Consider the following 21,704-nt stretch of genomic DNA (forward strand, 5'->3'; position numbering starts at 1 on the left):
AGTCCAGTGGCATCTCAAAGACTAACAGATTTATTTGGGCATCAGCTTTCGTGGGTAAAAACCCCACTTCTTCAGATGCATGTTGTGAGGTTCAAAACAGCCTTTTCAGGTACAACTGCCAAAAACAATGGCTGATTGAGGAAATGCACAGGCACCAGGGTCACCCCAGGAGCTGTGTGCAATAGAAACCTCTCAGAGATAACACCGCACAATGAAAAGGAGGACTTGTGGCACCTCAGAGAGGAACCCATTGATTTAAGCATAAGCTTTCGTGAGCTGCAGCTCACTTCATCGCACGCACGCAGCTGTAGCTCCCGAAAGCTTATGCTCAAATCAATGGGTTCCTCTCTGAGGTGCCCTTCTTGCGAATACAGGCTGACGCGGCTGCTCCTCTGAAACACCCCACAGTGGGAACTGTTGGACCCAGGCCACAGCCAGAGACTTTCCCAGCCAGCGGGAAGAGGCGATAAAAGGGGAACAATGACCTCACGCTCCCTACAACCAGACACCCGGAAACACCCGAGGGACGAAGCTTGAGCTAGGAGAAGTGCGCCCGTGTAAATCCAGGGGGGGCGAAGCCCAGGCAGCTTGTGCCTTGGGCATCTGCCCGGGGATTTACGGCGCAGGGGGAGAACTGGCGAAGCTGGGCCTGCCCAGCCAGTGGGCAACGCTCAGGTTGCCTGCTGGGTGCATTGACTCAGGCCACGTGCTGGGCCCCGGGCTCGCGCAGCGCGCGGCAAACCGCCTGCGCGAGCCCCCCGACAGGGGGCAGCCCCGCCCTGGGCCGGGGCGCGAGGCCACGCCTCCTCCGCCGGGCGACGTCACCACGTTCGCTCCTGCCCCCGCCGCTTCCTAGTCACGTGCCCCTCCCCGGATCCGGAAGTGCGCGCTGCTGGCCCCAGCTGGCTTCCCCGCCGTTGGTGCGGGAGGGGGGGCAGGGGCGATGGCAGCCGCCGCCGCTCTGCCGCGGGGGCTCCGGGCCGCCCCCGCCGGCCTCGGGGCGCGGGGGAGGCCGGAGCCGGTGGAAGGATCCGAGTCGCTCTTCGTGGTGCTGGGGGCCGGCTTCACGGCGCTGAGCCACCCGCCGCTCTACGTCAAGCTGCTGATCCAGGTGCGGCGCGGCCCGCGGGGGGCCGGGGGGAGGGGGACGCCCCGGGGGGGAGGGGGACGCCCGGGGGGGGGAGACTGGGGGGAGCCCCGGGGGGGAGGGGGACGCCCGGGGGGGGGAGACTGGGGGGAGCCCCGGGGGGGAGGGGGACGCCCGGGGGGGGGAGACTGGGGGGAGCCCCGGGGGGGAGGGGGACGCCCCGGGGGGGAGACTGAGGGGAGCCCCGGGGGGGAGCCCCGGGGGGGAGGGGGACGCCCCGGGGGGGAGACTGAGGGGAGCCCCGGGGGGGAGCCCCGGGGGGGGAGGGGGACGCCCCGGGGGGGAGACTGAGGGGAGCCCCGGGGGGGGAGGGGGACGCCCCGGGGGGGAGACTGAGGGGAGCCCCGGGGGGGGGAGGGGGACGCCCGGGGGGAGCCCCGGGGGGGAGGGGGGTGCATTGGGAGTGTCGGGGGAGGGTGCCAGGGGGAGTTAGGCATGGTGATGGGGTCTTGGGGGCTGAGGGGTTTCCAGACTCTGGTGCCGGGGCTGGTGGTAGATGCGGGTGACCGGGGGTGGGGGTGGGCTTCAGGCGTGAGTGACCTTGGGCTGGGAGACGTGGCTGCTTTGCGGGGGGTGCAGGGGATCCAGGGCATTGTAGGAGACCTTTGTGCACAGGGGTGGGCCTGGGGCATTTTGTGGGAGCGCTGGGGGGGTGGGTGGAGGATTCAGGGGCATGGAGACGGACTTGTCTGTCAGGGGGATGTTTAGGGGCTTGGGCTACCGAAGGAGAGCCCGGCACTTTGGGGACTACGTGACTGTGTGAGATCGGGGTGTAGGGCTGTTCTGGGCTGTGTGTGAAGAGTGAGAGTTGATAGTGCTTTGCGCTGGGGCTGTGTAGGGAGTCTTGGAGAACTGGAAGGTATGGGGGGATAGTCTTAGAGTTCAGAGTGACTCCAGAATTTGGTACAAATATGAGAAGGCTGGAGCATGCAAAAGTTTCAGAGCCTGTTGCATGGTCGGGTTTCTACATGTATGACTGTGGGACGCTGGTATGTCTGGGAGGGACCATGGCACATGTTTGAGCTACTGAAGGGTGAAAGCATTGTGATGTGCTATGTGGAAGGGGTAATAGAAGAGTTGTGTTGGGCGCTCTGTGAAACATAAGGAAAAGAGTGGGCCTTTCCCATTGGGTTGGGCTGGGTATGGGTGGAGTCTAATGCCTGGGCTATATCTCAGAAATATGGCTTACTCAAGAATGTTTGAAACAGTAATACTGGTGTCTTGGCTTGCCAGGGTGCCTACATTAATGGGGTTCTTTGAGAAAAGGAGATGGGTTTCTTTAAGCATTGGGGTACCCTTGGGGAAGGAGTTTGTCTTTAGAGAGGGGGAGTAGTATCTTTACACTCAGTTTGGAATAGATTGGAGACATGGAGGAATACAGCTCTGCTATAACACACGATACAGATGATCACGTTCTTGTGATCCAGTGGCTTTGGGGAGTCCTTGTAAGAAGCGGATAGTAGCTGACCGGTGTTTCTTTTGAAGGTCGGGCATGAGCCTCTACCTCCAGCCATTGGGAGAAACGTGCTGGGGAGAAAAGTATTGTACCTACCTGGCTTTTTCACATACGGTGAGTATATCTTAGTAATAGCTTGAGACCATATTCTGGAGGGGAAGGTGTGAGAACTGTCCACGTAGGACCTATTTAAATCAGCTAAAGTGCCCACGTTCTCAGTCCCAGTTACAATACAGGAGTGTCCTGATACAGCTCTGTCTTGTCTCTGATGTATACCCCAGGTTTCTGCCTCTCATACTTTGGCAACACTCATACACAGTTTCTTTTCCTTGTTAATGATACTGTTGAGTTCAACTGCAAGCAGAGATTGCTGCCTCAACATTGTAGTCAAAGCTTTTGGCTAGATCTATGTAACAGTTGTTGCAAGAAAGAAAAAAACAGTTGTTGGGAAGAGCTAAATCTTAAGCACACCATTGCAGTTTACTAAACTGGCAGATGTTTGTAATTTTACTAATGAGCTGGGGTTGAGATTATTATGGAGGTGACTTTACATGAAGGTCTACTCTACACATTTAACCACGTCACCTAACACTGCTATTCCCTGGCCCACTTACCACACTGTTCTGTTTTGTAGTGTAGATGGGGAATGTAAATGTGGCTTATTGTTGAGCTAAAACTTAGCGATGAAGGATTTAGCCTGGTTTAAGGGACAGTTAAGCTCCTCTCTACACTACAAAATATGGATGTGTTGGAACTTGATCCTCTGACATGCTTATTTGTCGTGTAGATGGGCCCTTAAAGGGGCAGAAGTTTGCAAAAAAGGAGTAAAGAAGCAAGGGCGGGGAAGATATTTGCAAGAAAAATACATTTTAATTTCTCTCTAGAAGTGTATCCGCGTGCGAGAGATGTGGGAGTCATACACTCATGAATCCTGCTCCTAGTGCTGACCGTGAATTTCTCTGGCCTTGGGTGCATTGCTTTGCCTCCTTTTTTAAAATGGTCATAATACTTGAGGGGCAAGGAGTGACAAGTGTCTGTGTAAAGCTCTTTTAAAATGAGAAGGCAGAAATGGATAGGATCCTGAAATCTGGCTTGAAATATCCGATGAGGGAAGGAATTCAAAATGCAGTAGCAATCAGTCAGTGAATTGCAGACCTGTTCTTGTGGCTCTGGGGATGTTAGGCATTGGGAGTTCTACAGTGTCTCCCCTTGTCAGATGGTATATTTTCATAATATGTTTGCAGTGATGGGGGGTCTTGTGATTTAAGGAATCCATGCAATGTTCCATTAAGGAACAAACAGCCTTGTAGAAAGCAAAGAGTGGGTGGGCAGGAACAATCTGTTTTAGTGCTCAACAGATATTGGGTCAGATTCACCTCTGCTGTAATTCCACTGAAATCAGTTTTGTTACACCAGGGATAAATTTGATGCACTTGTTTTTCTTCTCTTCCTAGCATTCAGCTGTTCTGTGTAATGACTGAAGTTTTATATAGCACCTTATTCAAAGATCTCAAAGAACTGAATAAATTATCATTCCTGAAATCTATTTTAGGTACTTATTTGGCCCCCATTATCTGAGTGCCTCACAAGTTTGAATGTATTTATCCTCAACACTCTTGTGAGAGGGAAGTACTATTATCCTCATTTTACAGCTGGGAAACTGAGGCACAGACTAAATGACGTGCCCACAGTTACATAGGAAGTCTGGCAGAGCAGGGAATTGAACCTGGGTCTCCTCTCTTCCATGCTAGCACCCTAGCTATCCATCCTCTCAAACTAAGCCCTCTGGGCTGGAAGGAGGAAGAAACCATATGCAACAGACAAGGGATTCTTCACTCCCTGTCCTAATCCAATTAAAATGCCTTAACTCTTTTAGTTAGGCAGAACATAATCAAGAGGTTTATTAGTCCAAGACATCAGAAGTAATGCTCCATCTCTAGCCAAAGGGGGTGGGGGGGAATGCTAAAGTTTCTTTGGCAACTAGAAGCAGCCCAGAGCTCTTTCACATCCCATCTGAAGCTTCTGTGGGTGATAAATCACTTGAGATACTATACTAAGTCATTTCAGGCAGATGCTTTAACATGCTTGAGTGCTTGTGCTGTTCAGATTGGAAGTTGGAGACTCTGCAAACTGTTGTGTTCCATTCCCTGCTACTGGGATGATTTGTGAAATGACACCAGTGTCCTGTTTTCTTACCTAGCTAGACACATTGTGGAAGTGGATGGGAAAATGGGCCTCTTCCGCGGCCTTGCTCCTCGAATCATCTCTAGCACTTTATCCACCGTCACCCGGGGGACTGTGAAGAAGGTAAAAGGGCACATTTGTTTTTTCATAAGGGACCTAGTGGATCTAACACTACATGATTTCACAGTGTTGTTGGAACAGAATTAAGTAGCATGTACAGGTGGTTATGGCCATGTCTGTATGTGGAGCATTAAACTCCCCTCTTTGTGCGTGTGCTCTGCTGAGAACCAGTAAGTTCTAGTCAGCTCTAAAAATTGCTCGGAAGCAAGATGGAAACAGCTTCAGCCTCCAGTGAATTCTCTCTGGATGCGCCCATCATTAAATTGGTGATTCTCCAGCTGTTTGTGTGCATGATTTTGTGAGAAGAAGGTCTTATGTACTGCTTCTGCTCCCTCTTCTTTCCATCCTCCTGATTATACCCTCCAGTGTTCTCTGTCCCTGTGGCTTTATGGACCACTGCAAATAGTCCATAAACCCATACATGCTGGTGATTCTCCTGGACCATATTTTGAGAACAGCTTATTAAGTGATGAGCAAGTTGCTTTTAAAAAGTCTGCATGCTCAAATTTTAGTTAGTGGGAGCTTGTCTGCAGTGAAGGATCAGTGATATATGATCCTTAAAGTTCCTTATCGGGCCTGTTAGTCTTATCATTAGGCGACGTTCTTCAAAATTTGACTGAGACGTTGTTGGTTTCACTGTCAGCCCTGAGCACAGACCAGTCATTGTTCACGTCTGTTCAGTTGCTGTGAATTTCATTTATTTTTTCTCCTCCCACCCCAGGTCTTTCCTGTGGAGGACATGGAGCATGTTTCCAACAAGGATGATGTGAAGACTTCTCTCCGAAAAGTGGTGAAAGAGGTTAGGAGCATTTTCTCCTCATTAAACCTTTATCAAATGCAGGTTCTGAGGGCAATCTCAGTGTATGAATATTGCATGTTAATGAATAATCTAGAGAGCTCACAGTGGAGACAAATACCCTAGAGGCTGAAAGCACTGGGGCAAAGCATACACATAGCTGGTATGGGTGAAATTGCTCGGAAAAATACGTTGTGAGTGCCAAGGTATTGACACTAAACAGGAGTGCACCCTAGGACCTGGCTGATAAATATTTCATACAGATATTGTTGAGCAGCTTAATGTCGATTAAGTCCTGAGAGTCTTTTAAACTTGTTACGTTTAATAAGAGGAAAGGGAAAAGATGTGGGTGCCCGTTTTTCACTCCATATCCAGGTCCTTCAGCATTCAGAAAACCAAGGAGTGAAACAGATGCAAAAGTAGATCACGAATGACAGAGCCCTAGACACAGCCTAGGAGATGACCAGGCTTTGAATGTTTTGGGGCAGTGTACTTACACCCTTGTGATAGGGACATGGTACTTCTGTGATGTTTATGTTCTTTATAAGCCTCTTTTGGGGTCACTCCCCAGGCTTCAGAACATACTGCATAATTCAGCAATATTAAAATTGGCATAGGAGTCGTGTGTGAGAAACAAATCCAGTTAATTTAGCCTTCTGAAAACATTTTCTCGTGGCGGTAGCTGATCTCTTGTAGCTAGGTGATGATTGTAGAGTCAGTTGCAGTGAATAGGCCTGTTCCTTGTAACACGGTTAGCGTCTTTGCAGCTTTTAATGTGGTATGGTTTTTTCCAGACCTCTCACGAGATGCTGATGCAGTGTATATCCCGGGTTATCTCACATCCCCTGCACGGTGAGTCCTGTTCCTCTGACCTGTTGCCTGATCTTGATTTAAAAGCTTAACCCCCTTGCCTGCCCTGAGATATGCTGGATATCCAGTTCTAGTCACTGAATTCATTGTGCGTGTTTCTGTTTTAAAAAAAAAAAATTATTCATAGATTCGTAGGACTGGAATGGACCTCGAGAGATCTTCTAGTCCAATCTCCTGCTCTCATGGCAGGACTAGGTAGTATCTAGACCGTCCCTGACAGGTGTTTGTCTAACCTGCTCTTAAAAATCTCCAGTGATGGAGATTCCACAACCTCCCTAGGCAATTTATTCCAGTGCTTAACCACCCTGGCAGGAAGTTTTTCCTAATGTCCAGCCTAAACCTTCCTTGCTGCAACTTAAGCCCATTGTGATTCCTAGCATCTGAATCCATTAGAAGAGCATGAGTTACAAACTGACACTAGAAAAGGATAATACTCAGCATCCTAGTGATGGGATATTCAAAGCTTGGAGATGAGGCTGTCTCTTACAGCTCACTTGGTAGCTTATACTCGGAGTTTTACAAATATAAAAGTATAATTTAGGCAGGCCAAAAAAGAATTTGAAGAACGACTAGCAAAAGACACAAAATTTACTTTTAAGTACATCAAAAGCAGGAAGTCTGCCAAACAATGAGGTTGGGGGGGAATGGCACTTGGATGATAAGGTGCTAAATGAGCACTCAAGGAAGACAAGGCCGATGCAGAGAAGCTAAGGCAATTCTTTGCATCGGTCTTCGCTGAAGAGAATGTGTGGGAGATTCCCACACTTGAGCCATTCTTTGTAGATGACAGATTTGAGGAACTGTCCCAGATGGAGGTGTCAATAGATGAGGTTTTGGAATAAATTAAACAGTAATTAATAGTCACCAGGACCAGATGGTTTTGACCCAAGAGTTCTGAAGGAACTCAGATATGAAATTGCAGAACTACTAATTGTGGTATGTAACCCATTGCTTAAATCAGCCTCTGTACCAGATGACTAGAGGATAGCCAGTGTAATGCCAATTTTTTAAAAAGGCAATTACAGGCCAGTAACCGTAATTTCAGGATTAGGCAAATTGGTTGAAACTATAGTAAAAAAAATAATTATCAGACGCATAAATGAATGAGATTTTTTGGGGAAGAGTCAACCTGGTTTTTGTAGAGGGAAATCATGCCTCACCAATCTATTAGAGTCCTTTGAGTGGGGTCAACAAACATGTGGACAAGGGTGATCCAGTTCTTATGAGTTCTCCTGCTATTGGACAATGACCTGGAATCCATCACTGCTATTAGGGGGTGGCTGGGGAGGAGTAGTTGTTCAGTATTCTCAGGATGATGATGGGACACTGTGGCTGATGGTGTTTTGGGGGACTGTGATTTGATTTCCATGTCATTTCCACCTCCCAGACCAGATGCCTATCCATTTAAAAAGTCATTGAGCTTAATTTGGTTCCTTGTAAACTCCTTTGTTTCTTTCCTTACAGTAATCTCGATGCGCTGCATGGTCCAGTTTGTAGGTCGGGAAGTCAAATACAGGTAAACAGCTCTGGCATATGTGTTGGATGTTTAAAGCACAGGACTTGGAGTCAGGAGTCTTAGGGTCTGTTCCTCCTTCACTCAGAATGGAGGAGCTGAAATAATAATGCACGAGGTCGTACTTTGATTGTACAGCCAGGAATGTAACTGAAATCTGTGCTTTGTCTGGGGGATGACTGGCCTTGTGGCCGGCAGTGTCGTGCAGGGAGCAGAGAAGGCTGGGTTCTGTTCTGTTCGCTGCTTCTATTAAGTCAAGTATTCTGTCTCTGGCTTTTGCCAACTGTTGTAATACGTCTACCTGATTAGGCAGGTCTGTTCATAGGTGCACTCCAGTTACTCTGGATTTTTCCTTGGATCACTGTCCTGACTAGACATTGAAAACAGCAAGGAGGTGAATTGGGCTGAAGGGTGCTGCTCCTGCTGCTTGTCTGGGGACACTTTTCCACGAGCCTGTCGCAATAGGGCCATAGTAGAGCATTGGCTCTGTTGTGATGATTGTATCTCTGCATGAACCATCTAGGATGGTCCAGTGGTCAGGGCAGTAGCCTAGGAGTTGGGAGTCCCTGGTTCAATTCTTGGCTTCACAACAGGCTTTTGTTGTGACCTTGGGCAAATAGCTTAGTCTCTCTGTACCTCAGTTCCCCAATTTGTCAATGGGATAATAGCACTGACACCCCTCAGAGTGGTGTGTAAGGGTAAATATGTTAAAGATTCTGACGCTTTAAGTTCTACTGCTGAAAAGTGCTATATAAGAGCCTGGTGATGGTGGTGCATTTTCATCCCAAAAATGTAATAGGCTCCGAGTACTGGTCGCTACATCTGTGTTTAAATAGTGATTTCTAGCATGCTTTCCCCCAAAAGGGAAGAGTGGTTCCCCTCCTGAGAATCGTGCTAGACGGATCATGCTAAAGACGTACCATAGCACAGTGAAACCCATGTTGTAAGAGAGGGGAAAATGTCTTCAGCAGACTAGAGCCCTCCGAGCCACGGTGTTTCCGATGAAGTGAGCTGTAGCTCACGAAAGCTTATGCTCAAATAAATTGATTAGTCTCTAAGTACTCCTTTTCTTTTTGCGAATACAGACTAACACGGCTGCTACTCTGAAATCTGACAGCTGTAATTAGCACAGTTCTGATCCCAGTGTGGCCAGAGCTCTGGATTGAACGTGAACCAGAGGACAGTTGCAGAATTGATGGCTTTCTTTCTTACACATACACACCCTGACCCAAGTATCCCAGGAAGGTGGTGGTGGTCCCAGCTGTGCTTGCAATAGAATTATTCCCAGGGAATGGGGGTGGTTCTTTCTGGTGCTGGAAGAGATCAGTGGCATTTGCAAGGCTGCTATTGCCCAGAGATCGTGAGCAGGGTTATGCACTCCGGTTAGCTATAACTGTTTTTTACTCTCTCAACAGTGGCGTGTTTAGCTCCATTGGCAGGATTTTTAAAGAAGAAGGGATCTTGGGATTCTTTGTGTACGTGAGTCTTTGTTTAATTTTGTATTTTCTTCCTTAATCGCAAAGCGTTAGGGAAAGCAGTCAAACATCAAAAAACCTGTCTCAAGTCCCCTCTTATCTGAAACCTCCTTTTCCCAAGTGACTTCCCTGTCACTGGAGGCATGAGGATTGAGTCTTTCCTTTGTGTGAACACCAGTTTGGCCTGTAGGTTTAGGGGTGTGTGCATGCGATTCTGACAATTTATTCAATCAAAATTTCAGTGTGCAAGGGAAACCCTCTTGTATACATAATTTCTTTGATGTTGGGCCTCAGTGATGTAAAGGGACACTTAAAGCACTTGCTTGTACAGCAGATACTAGTGATAGATCAAGTGCAAAAATGGAAGAGGTGCACTATTGAAATCAAATAGTTAAACCATGGGAAGAGGCACATTTCAAATGCCTGACGCACTCTGGATTGGAATTAGCAAGTGCTTCATACTGTGAGTAGGTTTGACTTCGCTATAGCAGTGAAGAATTCTGAAGACAATGCTGTCTAAATCAAACAGCGGTAAAGCTCAAAGGCGCTTCTGACCCTGTTATGAAGCAGGATGAATTGACAATGTAACTAAAGAGGAAGTCTGGCAGATAATTAAGGGTTTAAGCCAAAATTTCACATTCCTCCCCTTTTGATGTCTTATAAAACAGAGCCACCTGCTGCTGTTATTAGCAACAGTTGGGTAAGTCATTTTTTTTTTTTATTACATCAATAATAGTGAAATAGTCTCTGAAACTGCAGGGAGAGGATTTTGCTCAGGAGGCTTTTGGTGTGGGAATTGTCTGCCCTGGGAAAGTTAGCCAGCACATTGTGGTTAAGATGTACTATCTGATCTTAAATGATCACAGATTGTCATGACTGTGTTTCTCAACCAATCGTTAAATGCTGGTAATAGTCTGAATTCACAAGTGAAAATAGTCTGATGCTGGGAAAGGCCTACTTTGTTGGAGGTTGGGTCAGGAAAGCACTGAAGTACATGATGATCTTCTGGAAGACAATGAGCCTTTAATCATGTGCTTAAGTCCCGTTGAAGCATGCACTTAAATGCTATCCTGAATTGAGATGCTTTCCTGAATCAAGGATTTGGTCCCAGCTGTGTATTGTGTGGCATCCAGGTTTCAGTTTAAACACAGCTTTTGCCTTGTCACATAGCCACACATCTCCTCTAGGAACTTTCCCGTGCTTCTGCCTGTCTTGTTGCATTCTTGCTCAACAACTCAGCATCCTGGTGTGTGTGAACGTCCCCCTTGCTGTTTTTATGCCTCTTTCCCTGCTCATGAATTGCAGTCCACGGTCCTCTTGCCTTTGGCGGCTACCGTAGAGCAAAATAAGGAGCTCATCAGTTCTGCTTGCCATTGGGATGATTCTTGATGTCACATGGTGATGCAGCATTGCAGTGTCTTATGTTGCAGGAGGTGGTAAGAGGAAGGGGAAGAAATGTTTGAAAGGCGCTCCAGTCACTTAGCAGGGCCATAGCCATCCATGCCAAAGAGTGTGTGTCCCTGCGCAGCAGTACCTCCCTGATGCTCTCTGTGACCACGATGGGGAAGCTGTGTCAAAGAACAAACAAAAATATGGGGTTATGGCAGCTGTTTCCTGCAAATGTTGAACTACTCCATCAAATGTTCTGCACTTGAGAAGATTTAAAGATGGTTCAGAAGAGTTTGTGCAAAATCTGTGTTCTCTGCTGCCCCCTGGTGAGGGGAAGGGCTCCTGTAGCAAAGTCTCTTACACCTACTCCCCTTGGAAGGGAGGGACAGATGTTTTTGGTAAAGGCAACTGTGACTAGAGGACACCCCGCTGCTTCTCTCTTTGTCCTGCTGCTTGGCCTAATTGCAAAGGCTGGAAGTCCCAGAAATTCTTCATCTATACACCAGTTCCTCCCACTGCTCCCTCTTCAGATTATCTGGCTGGTGGATCCGAACCACATTGAGCCAAAGGGGGTGGTGGTATTGGGGACCCCAAGCCCAGAAGAGAGCTGTGCTTCCCCTTAGCCTCTGCTAACATTCTCTTTTTATTAGAACCTGTACAGTGAGATGCAGGCACTAGGAAATGCTGTATGAAGAAGCTGTCCGTGCTCCCTTCCCCATATAAAATAAACTCTCTTGGTAACCCAGTTAAACTTAATAGCTCACAGGAAGTCTGTCAATGCAAATCCACTAGCACTAAATTCATCAAACTCAACTGGCTATGGGTTGCATTCGATGGTTCCATGGAGGCAGAATTCCATGTCTTCCTTGTTCTGCTTCTCTTATGTCGTAGCACCCTGCCTGCCAGTGTAACAGGGTGATCATTTGGTCTCTCTTCTCTGAAATGAAATGGTCTCTTATGCTGTTAAGGGAAAAGTTCTGAGCAAAGCCGATCTTTCTCAGATTCTGTTTGGAAAGCTATACCTGATTCTCTCTTAGGGCAGTAGGAGTTCTGATGCTACTAAATATGTTTTTGGATTTTGATACATCATGCAAACTTTTCTTTTCCATCTCTGATTGAGTAAGGATAGTATAAAGCATTATGGTTCTTGTCATAAACGTAACCCTAGAGATCCAGCTCTGTACAAAGAAAATGGGGGAAAGGTCTATTTACAAAAGCAGAGACCCAGTAAACATTACTTCCAGATGAGTAACAATGTCTAGAATCTTCCCTCCTTCATTAGCATTAAGCACAGCTGCATTGTATTTGCAACTATTCAGGGCACTGCCTTCCAAATTTTTCTTGTGAATTACTGTAGAGAGAAAATATTTTTTACACTAGATGAGTATTGTAAAACTATAAATTGAAACCAAACTATCTGAAAAATTAGAACCTTCACTTTCTCTATCATATCTCTTGCACATGTGAATTACTTCGCTATATGGCTAACCCTCTGTTATATATCCCTGCATGTATCGTTTCTCTGGCAAAATTAACTGCAGAATTCAAAGCTGCTCAGCCATTCATAGCACAGGATTCATTTAAAAAATATAAAAGCAACCCATGAATATAAACAAGATGGACCAAACCATGTTGTTCTGTTTAAGTTTGTCTTGCTTCAACAAATGGAACAGGAAATCTGTGTTTTTTTTTTTTTGTTTTTTTTTTTCCTTTCCAAAAAAGGCAGTCTGTTTGGGGTGGGTGGGTAGAAGGGGAATGAACTTCTGTGAATGAAATGGTCAGAGGAGGCTCTGTCAAGCTCTGGAAGCCCCCACGTTTCAGTTACCATAAATGTTCTAACTTTGGGAGGAATATTCTGAATATCTACTTTGGTTACTGAGATACCATCCAAAGCCTTTGTCACTGAGAAATTAAAATACATGAGCAATAGCTGTGTGTAGGACCTAGGCTAAAGCAATGGGCTTGTGCTCTGTTTCTGCAGACGAAGCATAAATTAAGTGGCTGTGGTGGCGGAGGCTCTAATGTAGTTGAGGCTGGTGCACAAATAAGGAAATTAATTTCCCAAAAGCCTCCTTAATTTTGAAGTGCCATTAAAAATGGGGGTAGTGGAGTTCTGCTATTAGGGTACCATGAGCACTGGCCTGCTCAGTAAAATGAAAGGCAAAGGTAAAACCAATGAGTCTACCTGCATCCTGATTCTTCACCATTGGCTTAAGTGTAATGCTTCCAGCTGCAAGGTCCAGGCAGGACTAGCTAGCCATGCCCCAGACTGTGTAGGGAATGTTCCATTAGAGGGCTCCAAAGCAGCAGAACTTGTGTCCCCGTCCCCCCCCCATAACTGAGCAAAGCTGGCTGTGCCCAGATGATGGGCAGTTTCAAAAGAGCCTTTAATGAACCTCTGCTGCTAAAGAGGGCTGCAAACTGCTCATCTTAAAATGGTGCTAGTGGCAGGAAAGTAGTTCCCCAAATGGTAAAAGGGATAGAGAATTCTGAAGACGAAATAAAACAGGACTTGTGGCACCTGAGAGACTAACAAATTTATTTGAGCATAAGCTTTCGTGGGCTATGGCCCACTTCATCGGATGCATAGAATGGAACATATAGTAAGAGAGAGAGATAGATATATACATACAGAGAACGTGAAAAGGTGGAGTAAGAGGCTAATTAAGATGAGCTATTATCAGCAGGAGAAAAAAACTTTTGTAGTAATAGTTTTTCACACATTCTAAGAGGGCCTTCTGCAAAGGTTGAGGAAACGCAGGCAGAAACAAACTTACCGAAAGGAAATTATCAAGCAAAGAATCTTGCAGAGACCTCAAAATAGAGATTAACCAATGAGATGGCGCTTAAGGAAGAACAAGTGGGGATGGGCTGATCATGGGATTTGAAGCCTTTTACTTATAGATCACTTGTTCAGATCCACCTTAGGTTGGTAGTGCCCAAAAGGCGTCATGCAGCAACTATTCAGTGGGCTGAGGTGACTTGGTAGATCTTAGTCCGGTTCATAGCTGTGGAAGGGGCCTACAATTCTAACTTCTGTTAGATCATTTCAGTCTGTCTCCCTGCAGTTGGAATCCCTTCCTAGTGTGAAGGTGTCAAGGGCTTTGTCTTCACTGCCAAAAGTGTTTGTTTACCATGGGGTGACTAACGTGTGTTAGACTGCTGTAAACAAAACCAAACCTCTTCTGCAATACAGAGAGCCCATGTTTCAGAACCAACCACCGCAAGTGGTACTGATGAGCCCCCTTGTTGTCGCTCTCAGCAGGGAGACCAAGGACCAAATATGGATGAAGAATGAATTCTCTACCCCTTGTAGAGATGTCCTTGACTGGTCAGGGTTGAGGCCCATTTGTGTGCGTTAGTGGGGGAAAGGCAGGAGAAAGCTTTCATTGCCACTACCTGAGCTGTATCTGCTCTGTGAATAAGCAGGATTTCTGTTTTCAGGGCTGTCAGTTTGGCATTTTTAATCAGCAATAAGTGACTGAAATATACAATCAAGAACAAACCCAGTTTCCCAAGCACTTCTGCAGTGTTCTCTCCCATCCCAGTTGTGGGATTCTGAAGGTAGCCCAGGAGACTTTCTCTGCCTTATGTTCATGTTCTTATTCTTTCAGTGGTTTAGTCCCTCACATCCTGGGAGACGTGGTCTTCTTGTGGTGCTGTAACATCCTGGCTCATTTCATCAACACCTATGCAGTGGATGACAATGTAAGTGGTGATTCTGTTGAACTGGAGTAGCAGGGGGTTTTGACGCCCTAGCTCCAGCATCAGGTGGTTTGTAATCAGACCTTAAAATAGAGGGGTTAATGGAAAGTAGGGTGCATAGAAATCAGTGAACTTTGGATCAGGCCCTAAAAGAGGGATGAAGATGTTATGTTCAAATCAGGGTCCAGTTTAGGTTGAGATTTGGAGGGGTAGGGATCAGGCTCAAGGATGAATTGGGGCTGGAGTTTGGGTTCAGACTCTGCAGTTCCAAATCTTCAGCCTAAAATGGTGTGAACATCACAAGCCCTTTTTCATTTTGGTCTAAACCCATTGGGCTGTGTTAGATCTATTGACTTAAATGCTCAACCTCCGCTCTTACCCCTCCCTCCCAAAAATATCCTAATGGAAACAGACTTACAAGTGGTTTTGATAGTTTCTTAGACTATGTTATAGCTGTGCAAAGCAGCCAGGTTTTGGGATATGAGACAGGTGGGAAAGTGTGATGAAACAGCCTATTATTAGAAACTGAATACATAGAAAGTAGAACCGGTTGGTTGAACTGTTCATATCCCCCCCCCGCCCCTGCCATGTACTCTTTACATTGCTGATGTGGCATATAGAATCTTTCTCCCCTAGTTTACTGGATCAAACATAAGCCAGGTTGTGAGTAACCAAAAGTTACTGCCATGTAACCAGTGACTGGTGGCCTGTATAAAATTAGGAAAGAGGCAGCTTATGTCTTAGTAAAAAGATGTCTTCACACAAGCTACTGCCATGATTGGCACAAAGGGTGCCCTTGTCCATCTGTTAACTCCACACTCCTTTCTTGGGTGTTCCACGTATATGTCATATCATGGCTACCTCTGGTTTTCTGCCATTTACTTTACTTTCTCTTGTTCAATACGCTGAAACCTCATTGTGCTAAACTTTTGTGTGAGGTGGATTTAAGTTAAGGACAAAATGAGATGCTATCATCGGCTGCCTTTTCCATGACCCCACTGGTTTCTTCCTTTCCTCTCCATTGCAGTTCAGCCAGGCATCTGTGATCCGGAGCTACACAAAGTTTGTGATGGGGGTATGTAGACAGTCGGCACACTGCTTCTCATCCTCCGCCGCCCTGCATTCTCTGGTGTGAGAGCTCATGCATAGACATTTACAGGCGTGTGTGTGTGCACACTATGTGTGGGTGCTGCTGTGCATGTGGGTAATTCTGTGTGCCTCCTTTCCTGTTCGTAGGTAAACTGATGTAAGCTCATGTCTTGTCTCCATGTACTGTGGGGCTGAGTATCAGAAACGCATAGGTCCCATTGACTTGCAGTTGGAGTTGTGGGTGCTCATCATTTCTGTAAATTGGTTCCAGTGCGTCTCTTTCCCAAACCATTCCGAATCAGAATGGGTGTGCTTTAGACCTAAAGATCAGAGTAACTTCACTACCGCCCAAAATGTTTTAGCAATGGCTCATATTTTTAATGTATTGGGTAACAGGGAGACACTACCCTTCTTCTTTGACTTACTCAATGTGACATGCAGCACCACTAAGCTTTCCTCCTCTTGAATATCACAGTCAGACCAATAATGTGGCAGCTCCGTGGGTGGAAGGAGCACAGAAGATGGGTCTTTGAGAAAAGTCAGTTCCCAGCCTGAATAAATGCTAGCAGGGATATGCTACAAAACTATCTTTAGCCAATAGCCTTTGTCACAGCAGAGGTTAGAAGTTGCCTGATGGTTGGTTTGTTAATTCTTTTTTCAGTGTGCTAGGCACTTCCAACTTGTCCTGTTGTTGCATGAAGCCTTCCTGCTCGACCTTATTTCCTGCTGCTTTTAGAGTTGAGTAGTGCAGAAGGGAGCCGCTCAGTTTGGTGATTCTTGGTTTCAGATTGCTGTGAGCATGCTGACGTATCCCTTCCTTCTAGTGGGAGATCTCATGGCCGTGAACAACTGCGGGTATGTCTATGATTCTCAGGCCTAATGTTTTGTTCTCCATTCTGAGACCTTTTTTCTGTTGACAGAGGTCGACAGTAGTTTTCCATAAAAGTCTTAACATTTTCATATGGAACCATAAATTATACAGTCCCTTACAGGGTAAGGTGCATTCTCTGTCCCAAAGACTCTTTGATCAGAAGGCATGGACAAGACATGGGGCAATAGTTAAGGAAGGATGCAGAGATTATCAGTGATCCGATAGGAATGAGAATAGAGAGGGTACTAGGGAGATAGGGGCAGGAGGGCTAGACGATCAAGAGGAGAATCAAAGCAGGGAGGATGGGGGTCGGGGAGAAATGAGAACAAGCGGAGCTGTTTTCTTCAGCTCAGCCAGCCTTGCAACCCCCAAATACACACACTCTCTTCATGTTGATTTCTCAGATGTGGAAGATTGTGAACAGAGGGAAACCTAAAGGGGAATGGGAGCTGAACCTTTGCTATAGCATTTTCTGAGTGACAGCTGGTTCCTTAGTGGGCAGATGGAGCTGGGGATGCAGATTTATAGTGCCACGTTTTTAGTGTGTCCCTGTAACTCCCAGTATTTGCACACTTCAGTTGTAATTGACTTGCGCAGTAGGTCATGGTGTGAATTATTTATCAGTAACTTGGCCTTTAGCCTGATGCTGACACTTACTTACACCTAGTCCTGCGTGGTGTCTGCTCCCCCTCCCTGCACAGTGCTGCTTGTGTCCATTCTCCTCTTTGACCCTCTCTCTTTACCATGCAGGTTACGTGCCGGCCTCCCTCCGTACTCTCCTGTGTTTACATCCTGGGTTCAGTGTTGGAGACATCTCAGCGCTCAGGTGAGGGCTGCAGTGGGCAGTTTTAGTTAGTTGACGTCGTAGCTAACAGCAGGATTTCCCTGGCAGTGTGGGATTGGCCGTGTTCATACTTAGGCAGTAAAGGTCTCCTGGCCCGCCTAGCAAAAGCCCGACACTAGGTGCCGGCAGCCTGTCTTGTCTAATCTGCTTGGTAGCCTGTTGTTCAAAACTTTCCATCACTGTCATTCTGTCTCTCTAAGGTACTTCTATGGCTCTCATTACTCCCTCACAAACTAATGTATTTATCTTCACAGTACCCGGGTGAGACAGGGCAATGCTACTATCCCTGTCGCACAGATGGGAAAACAAGGCACAGACAGACTTGCCCAAGATCTCACAGGAAGTGGAGCAGGGACTCAAACCTAGGTCTCTTCAGTCCTAGGCTATTGCCCTCTAACCACTGGATTATCCTTCCTCTTCCTCATTCCGACCCTTTATCACCTCAAGGAGGAGGCCACTTGTGCAGGGCAGTTTTGGAAACTCTTGTGTTATGTTCCCATCTGATCTTGCAAGCTATGCTGGAGTTTGGCTAACTCAGTCTGGATGGGAGACTTCCATGGAACGTGCATTGTTGAAAATAAAAATTCCATGACACTTCTTGGAATGGTAGGGGAGCATCCTGCCAGATTCCAGTTTATCTTGTGTTCAGCCTAAACAAGCTCCTCATTCCTGGTGTATAGCAAATTGAGGGGTGTGTGTGTGTGTGTGTGTGTGTGTGTGAGATCGTGATCCCTTTGCTACAATAGATATAGATATATATCCTTTACCTAGCTCCTGAGGCTTTGAGATCCTCAGTTGAAAAGTCCTATGGAAGGGCAAATTATTAAGCACAAAGGAATGAAAACTTGCAGGCTTGGAATCCTGAGGTTTAAGGAGTTCAGTGATCAGGCCAGAAGATGAGCAGGGGTCACTGGATGATCTAAATCAGGACTGCAAGGGCTACATTGGTAACTTGCAAGAAGCGTGAGATTTGTGCCCCGTTTGCATATCTACAGAATGTAGCAATTGCATGGTACACACCCATGTTTGTTTCTGCTTCTCTTGCCCGTTGGACAGAAGTTGCTTGAGCTCTCTAGCAATTAAAAAGATGAAGTTCATCAGAATCCTCACCCTTCAGTCACATGGAGGCACTGAGATACTCCAGTGGTGGGTGCTAGGAGTCATTCCCTGCTGTACAGAGGCTTCTCAGCAGCCAGTCAGGCAGCTCTGCTGAGGAGTCTCCACCTACCTCCCCTAACCCCTCTGCTCTTCTCTCTCCTAGGGGCAGTTGTTCCGAGGTTCCAGCCTGCTTTTCCGCAGAGTGTCTGCAGCAGCAAGGTTCCCCATTGACTAATTCTGCTTTCACTTTATTAACTCATTACCTCGGCTGGGAGAAAGGGACAAACACCGACTCTTTGTAAGGAACCCTTAAAGCCTCTTTTGATATTTTTTTCTTGTACATCTGAAGACTAAGGTGCAGGACCAAGCCACCTCCTGTCCAGAGAGGCCAGAGATGAATCAGCCTGTGGAGAGCTGGCTTCTGAACTGCAGCTGGGTTAAATTCCCTTTTTGGTGGTTGGCTTGACCATGACGTACCAGTGAGAGCAGCAGGGTGTTGGCTCTCTGGCTCAGCTCGCAGTTCTTGAGTCAGAAGGGACAGTCTGTTTGTTTAAAAGTGGATAATACCCAGGTGTTTAAACAGCCCAGCCCAGAGACACTATCGGGGATCCAGGTGCAGAGATGACAAGCTGCTTTAGGTAGCACATACTTGAGAGATGTTAACTGGAAAGTAGCATCGTCTGAATTTGCCCTGCTGACCGGATCACACTAAACCCTGGCCCTCCCTTTTTGTGCCGCATAGCGATACAATAAGTGAGCCTAAGCTTCTTAGCACTCTCGTCTCCAGCCTCCGCTTTAGTGAACATCCTCTTTGTCAGTTATCGGTCTACTGAAGCACCTTATGTCTTGACGTGAATGTGAGTCGTCAGAGCCAGAAAGGGTTAAACGGAGCAGAGACCAGGCTGGGATGAGGATGTGTTAAATCCCATTCCTGGTAAAGTACCACCGCCAGATAACCAGTAATATATTCTTCACTCTGGGGGACATTTAATCAGCCACACACCTGCCAAGCAGCTCCATCCTGGCTTTGAATACCCCAGGCCTCCCACATTCAAGCTCTTGAAGGGTATATGAACACCAAGGAGCAAGGTGCTTTCCAAGGGGGTGTTATGGGAAATAACCTTATTAAATTAAAAGGAAAATGAGACAAGAACAATGAAGTCACAGTGAGATTAATAAGACTAGAAGTGTCAGGGGAAGTGTTGGGGCTCGAACTAGAATGAGCAGAGCACTTTGGGGAGGAATATGCAGCTACTGCATGGTTAGGGGCATGAGAAGAAAGGCCTGACACTAATTGTGAATCAGCTGCAACAGGGATTTAAGAATATAATCTATGGGACTCCCTGCTGCTGGATATTAGACAACTAAACTTGACAAGCAAGTGTGCACAAAAAGAATATTCAGTGGCTGCTGTGTGAGATAGGATATGGGATTAGATGGACCACTAGTCTGAGCTGGCATATGTCCATTCCTGTACTGGCCGTAGCAAGTCACCGTGGTGACTCAAAGCCCACCAGGACCAAACTCACACAACAGCACCAGTTGCTGCCTCTGGCAGATCGAAGCACTGATACTTGATACAGCTAGACCAGAAAAGTGCCATCTTACTTCTGAGGTGCCAATCAACTGCATTTTTTAATATTCGTCCAATTTGCTAATAGGTAAGGTTGCTATAAAATTAATTGGCTCAACTTTAAATGTGAATGTTAAGTCTGTTAGCTGCTGACTAGAGTAGTGTAACAAACCTAAAGCAGGAAGAGTGGAGAGAATATCAGACAGTGAATTCCATCAGGTCTCTGTGCACTTCAGAGACACTAAGGTGCATGTGTTGGCATTTCGGGGCCTTGTGTAGCAGAGCTCACCTGGTCGCGGAGTGAGATTTATCTACAGTGTTTTACCTGCATTCTGTGCTGTTACTAAGGACAGGCAGCTTCCCTCCATTTAAATCCCCATCTTGCTTGTACTGCAAAGCAGTCCTTTACATCTATTCCAAACACGAGTGGTTTCATCTTCCTTCGCGAGCAAATGCATTAGTGATTGTCACAACGTTCCTAATGCACAATGAAGTGAGAGACGGCTGCCCTGTGGTGCTTTCCTACATAGTCTGCCCCCAGGGTGGCCAGAGAAAGCTCCATCTGGAGTGACTATGGTTCCTGAAATATGCAGGGATTCATTTGGTGACTAGGACAACCAGCATCTTCCATACCTAGGGCCTCGGGGTCCTGATCTGTCATCACTGGGGTGCTTCACTGGGACAGATGGGCTTGTTTCACACTTCCAAGGCCTGACCGCAGGGTATGTTTTGAGTGAGATGTGTAACTGAAAGGTTTTGCAGCCTTTGGAATTGTAGCTACTTCAGGCAAGAACCTCCCTTCCCACCAGTGTTATGGGATCAGGCCTAGCCTCCCTTTACCCCTCCCCCCTCCTCATCCCCTTGATATGGTTTGTTAAAGAGGAACAAGAAATGCATGGCCGTATTCTATAACTGTGAGATTAGTTCCAGAGGATTTCACTGTAGTCTAAAATAAAACTAAGAACAACCTCTCTTGGGCTTTCGGAGTTTCATCATTGTCTTTAATGTGGTGCACTCATTTATTATTAAACCCCAGCTCTGTCAGCTTTCCAGTCATCTGAAGGTTCCTTATTTAAGGTCAATCAGTGTTATTCCAAAGGGGAGTGACTTCTGGAAATTCAGATTCCTTCTGTTAAGCCTTTCAGCGACTGATGTGAGTAGTCTAGGTATACACAGTCTTGCTTTCAATGCAGGGAGGTGGACTAGATGACCCTCTAGGTCCCTTCCAGTCCTTGCATTTCTATGATTCTGGGCCAACCTTGCCCCATAGGAAACTGACTAGGCCGAGTACAGGTTGAGTAAAATTAATCTGATACACCTGAATCAAATTTAGGAGTCTAAAATATCTTTGGTGATCTGGGCTTGGGATCCCAAACACTGGAAGAGTTTAGGTGTCAGTCCCTTCTGGAGAGGGCAGAGCCAGTTGCAAAGTGGGGATTGGAGGTGACACTATAGCTACATAAAGATGCCCAGTTCCCCAGCGACATCAGCACAGAGAACGGGTACCTATGAGAACCTGTGTCAGAGTTTGATGTTCTCTTTCCCACCTACTGGGTAAATGAGCAGCCAGTGTT

At 46.6% G+C, this 21,704-nt stretch overlaps 1 protein-coding gene across 3 annotated transcripts; it reads left to right on the forward strand.

The window, feature by feature from the left end:
- Positions 1–877: 877 nt before the first annotated feature.
- On the forward strand, positions 878–21,101 carry MTCH1 (mitochondrial carrier 1). 3 transcript variants are annotated; one of them, XM_084611476.1, is made up of 12 exons: positions 878–1,111; positions 2,633–2,717; positions 4,804–4,910; positions 5,629–5,706; positions 6,498–6,555; positions 8,038–8,089; positions 9,502–9,561; positions 14,565–14,658; positions 15,683–15,730; positions 16,532–16,599; positions 17,366–17,441; positions 18,721–21,101. In XM_084611476.1, exons 1-12 carry the CDS (start codon positions 944–946, stop codon positions 18,790–18,792), a joined length of 966 nt encoding a protein of 321 aa, XP_084467602.1. In that variant the 5' UTR covers positions 878–943; the 3' UTR covers positions 18,793–21,101. The 3 variants fall into 3 exon arrangements, with proteins under 3 accessions (XP_084467602.1, XP_084467603.1, XP_084467604.1); XM_084611477.1 differs by lacking the exon at positions 9,502–9,561; XM_084611478.1 differs by lacking the exons at positions 17,366–17,441; positions 18,721–21,101 and having other exon boundaries at positions 16,406–16,538.
- The last annotated feature ends 603 nt before the right edge of the window (positions 21,102–21,704 follow it).

This window comes from Lepidochelys olivacea (assembly GCF_965140295.1).
Source record: "Lepidochelys olivacea isolate rLepOli2 genome assembly, chromosome: 21".
NCBI lineage: Eukaryota > Metazoa > Chordata > Testudines > Cheloniidae > Lepidochelys > Lepidochelys olivacea.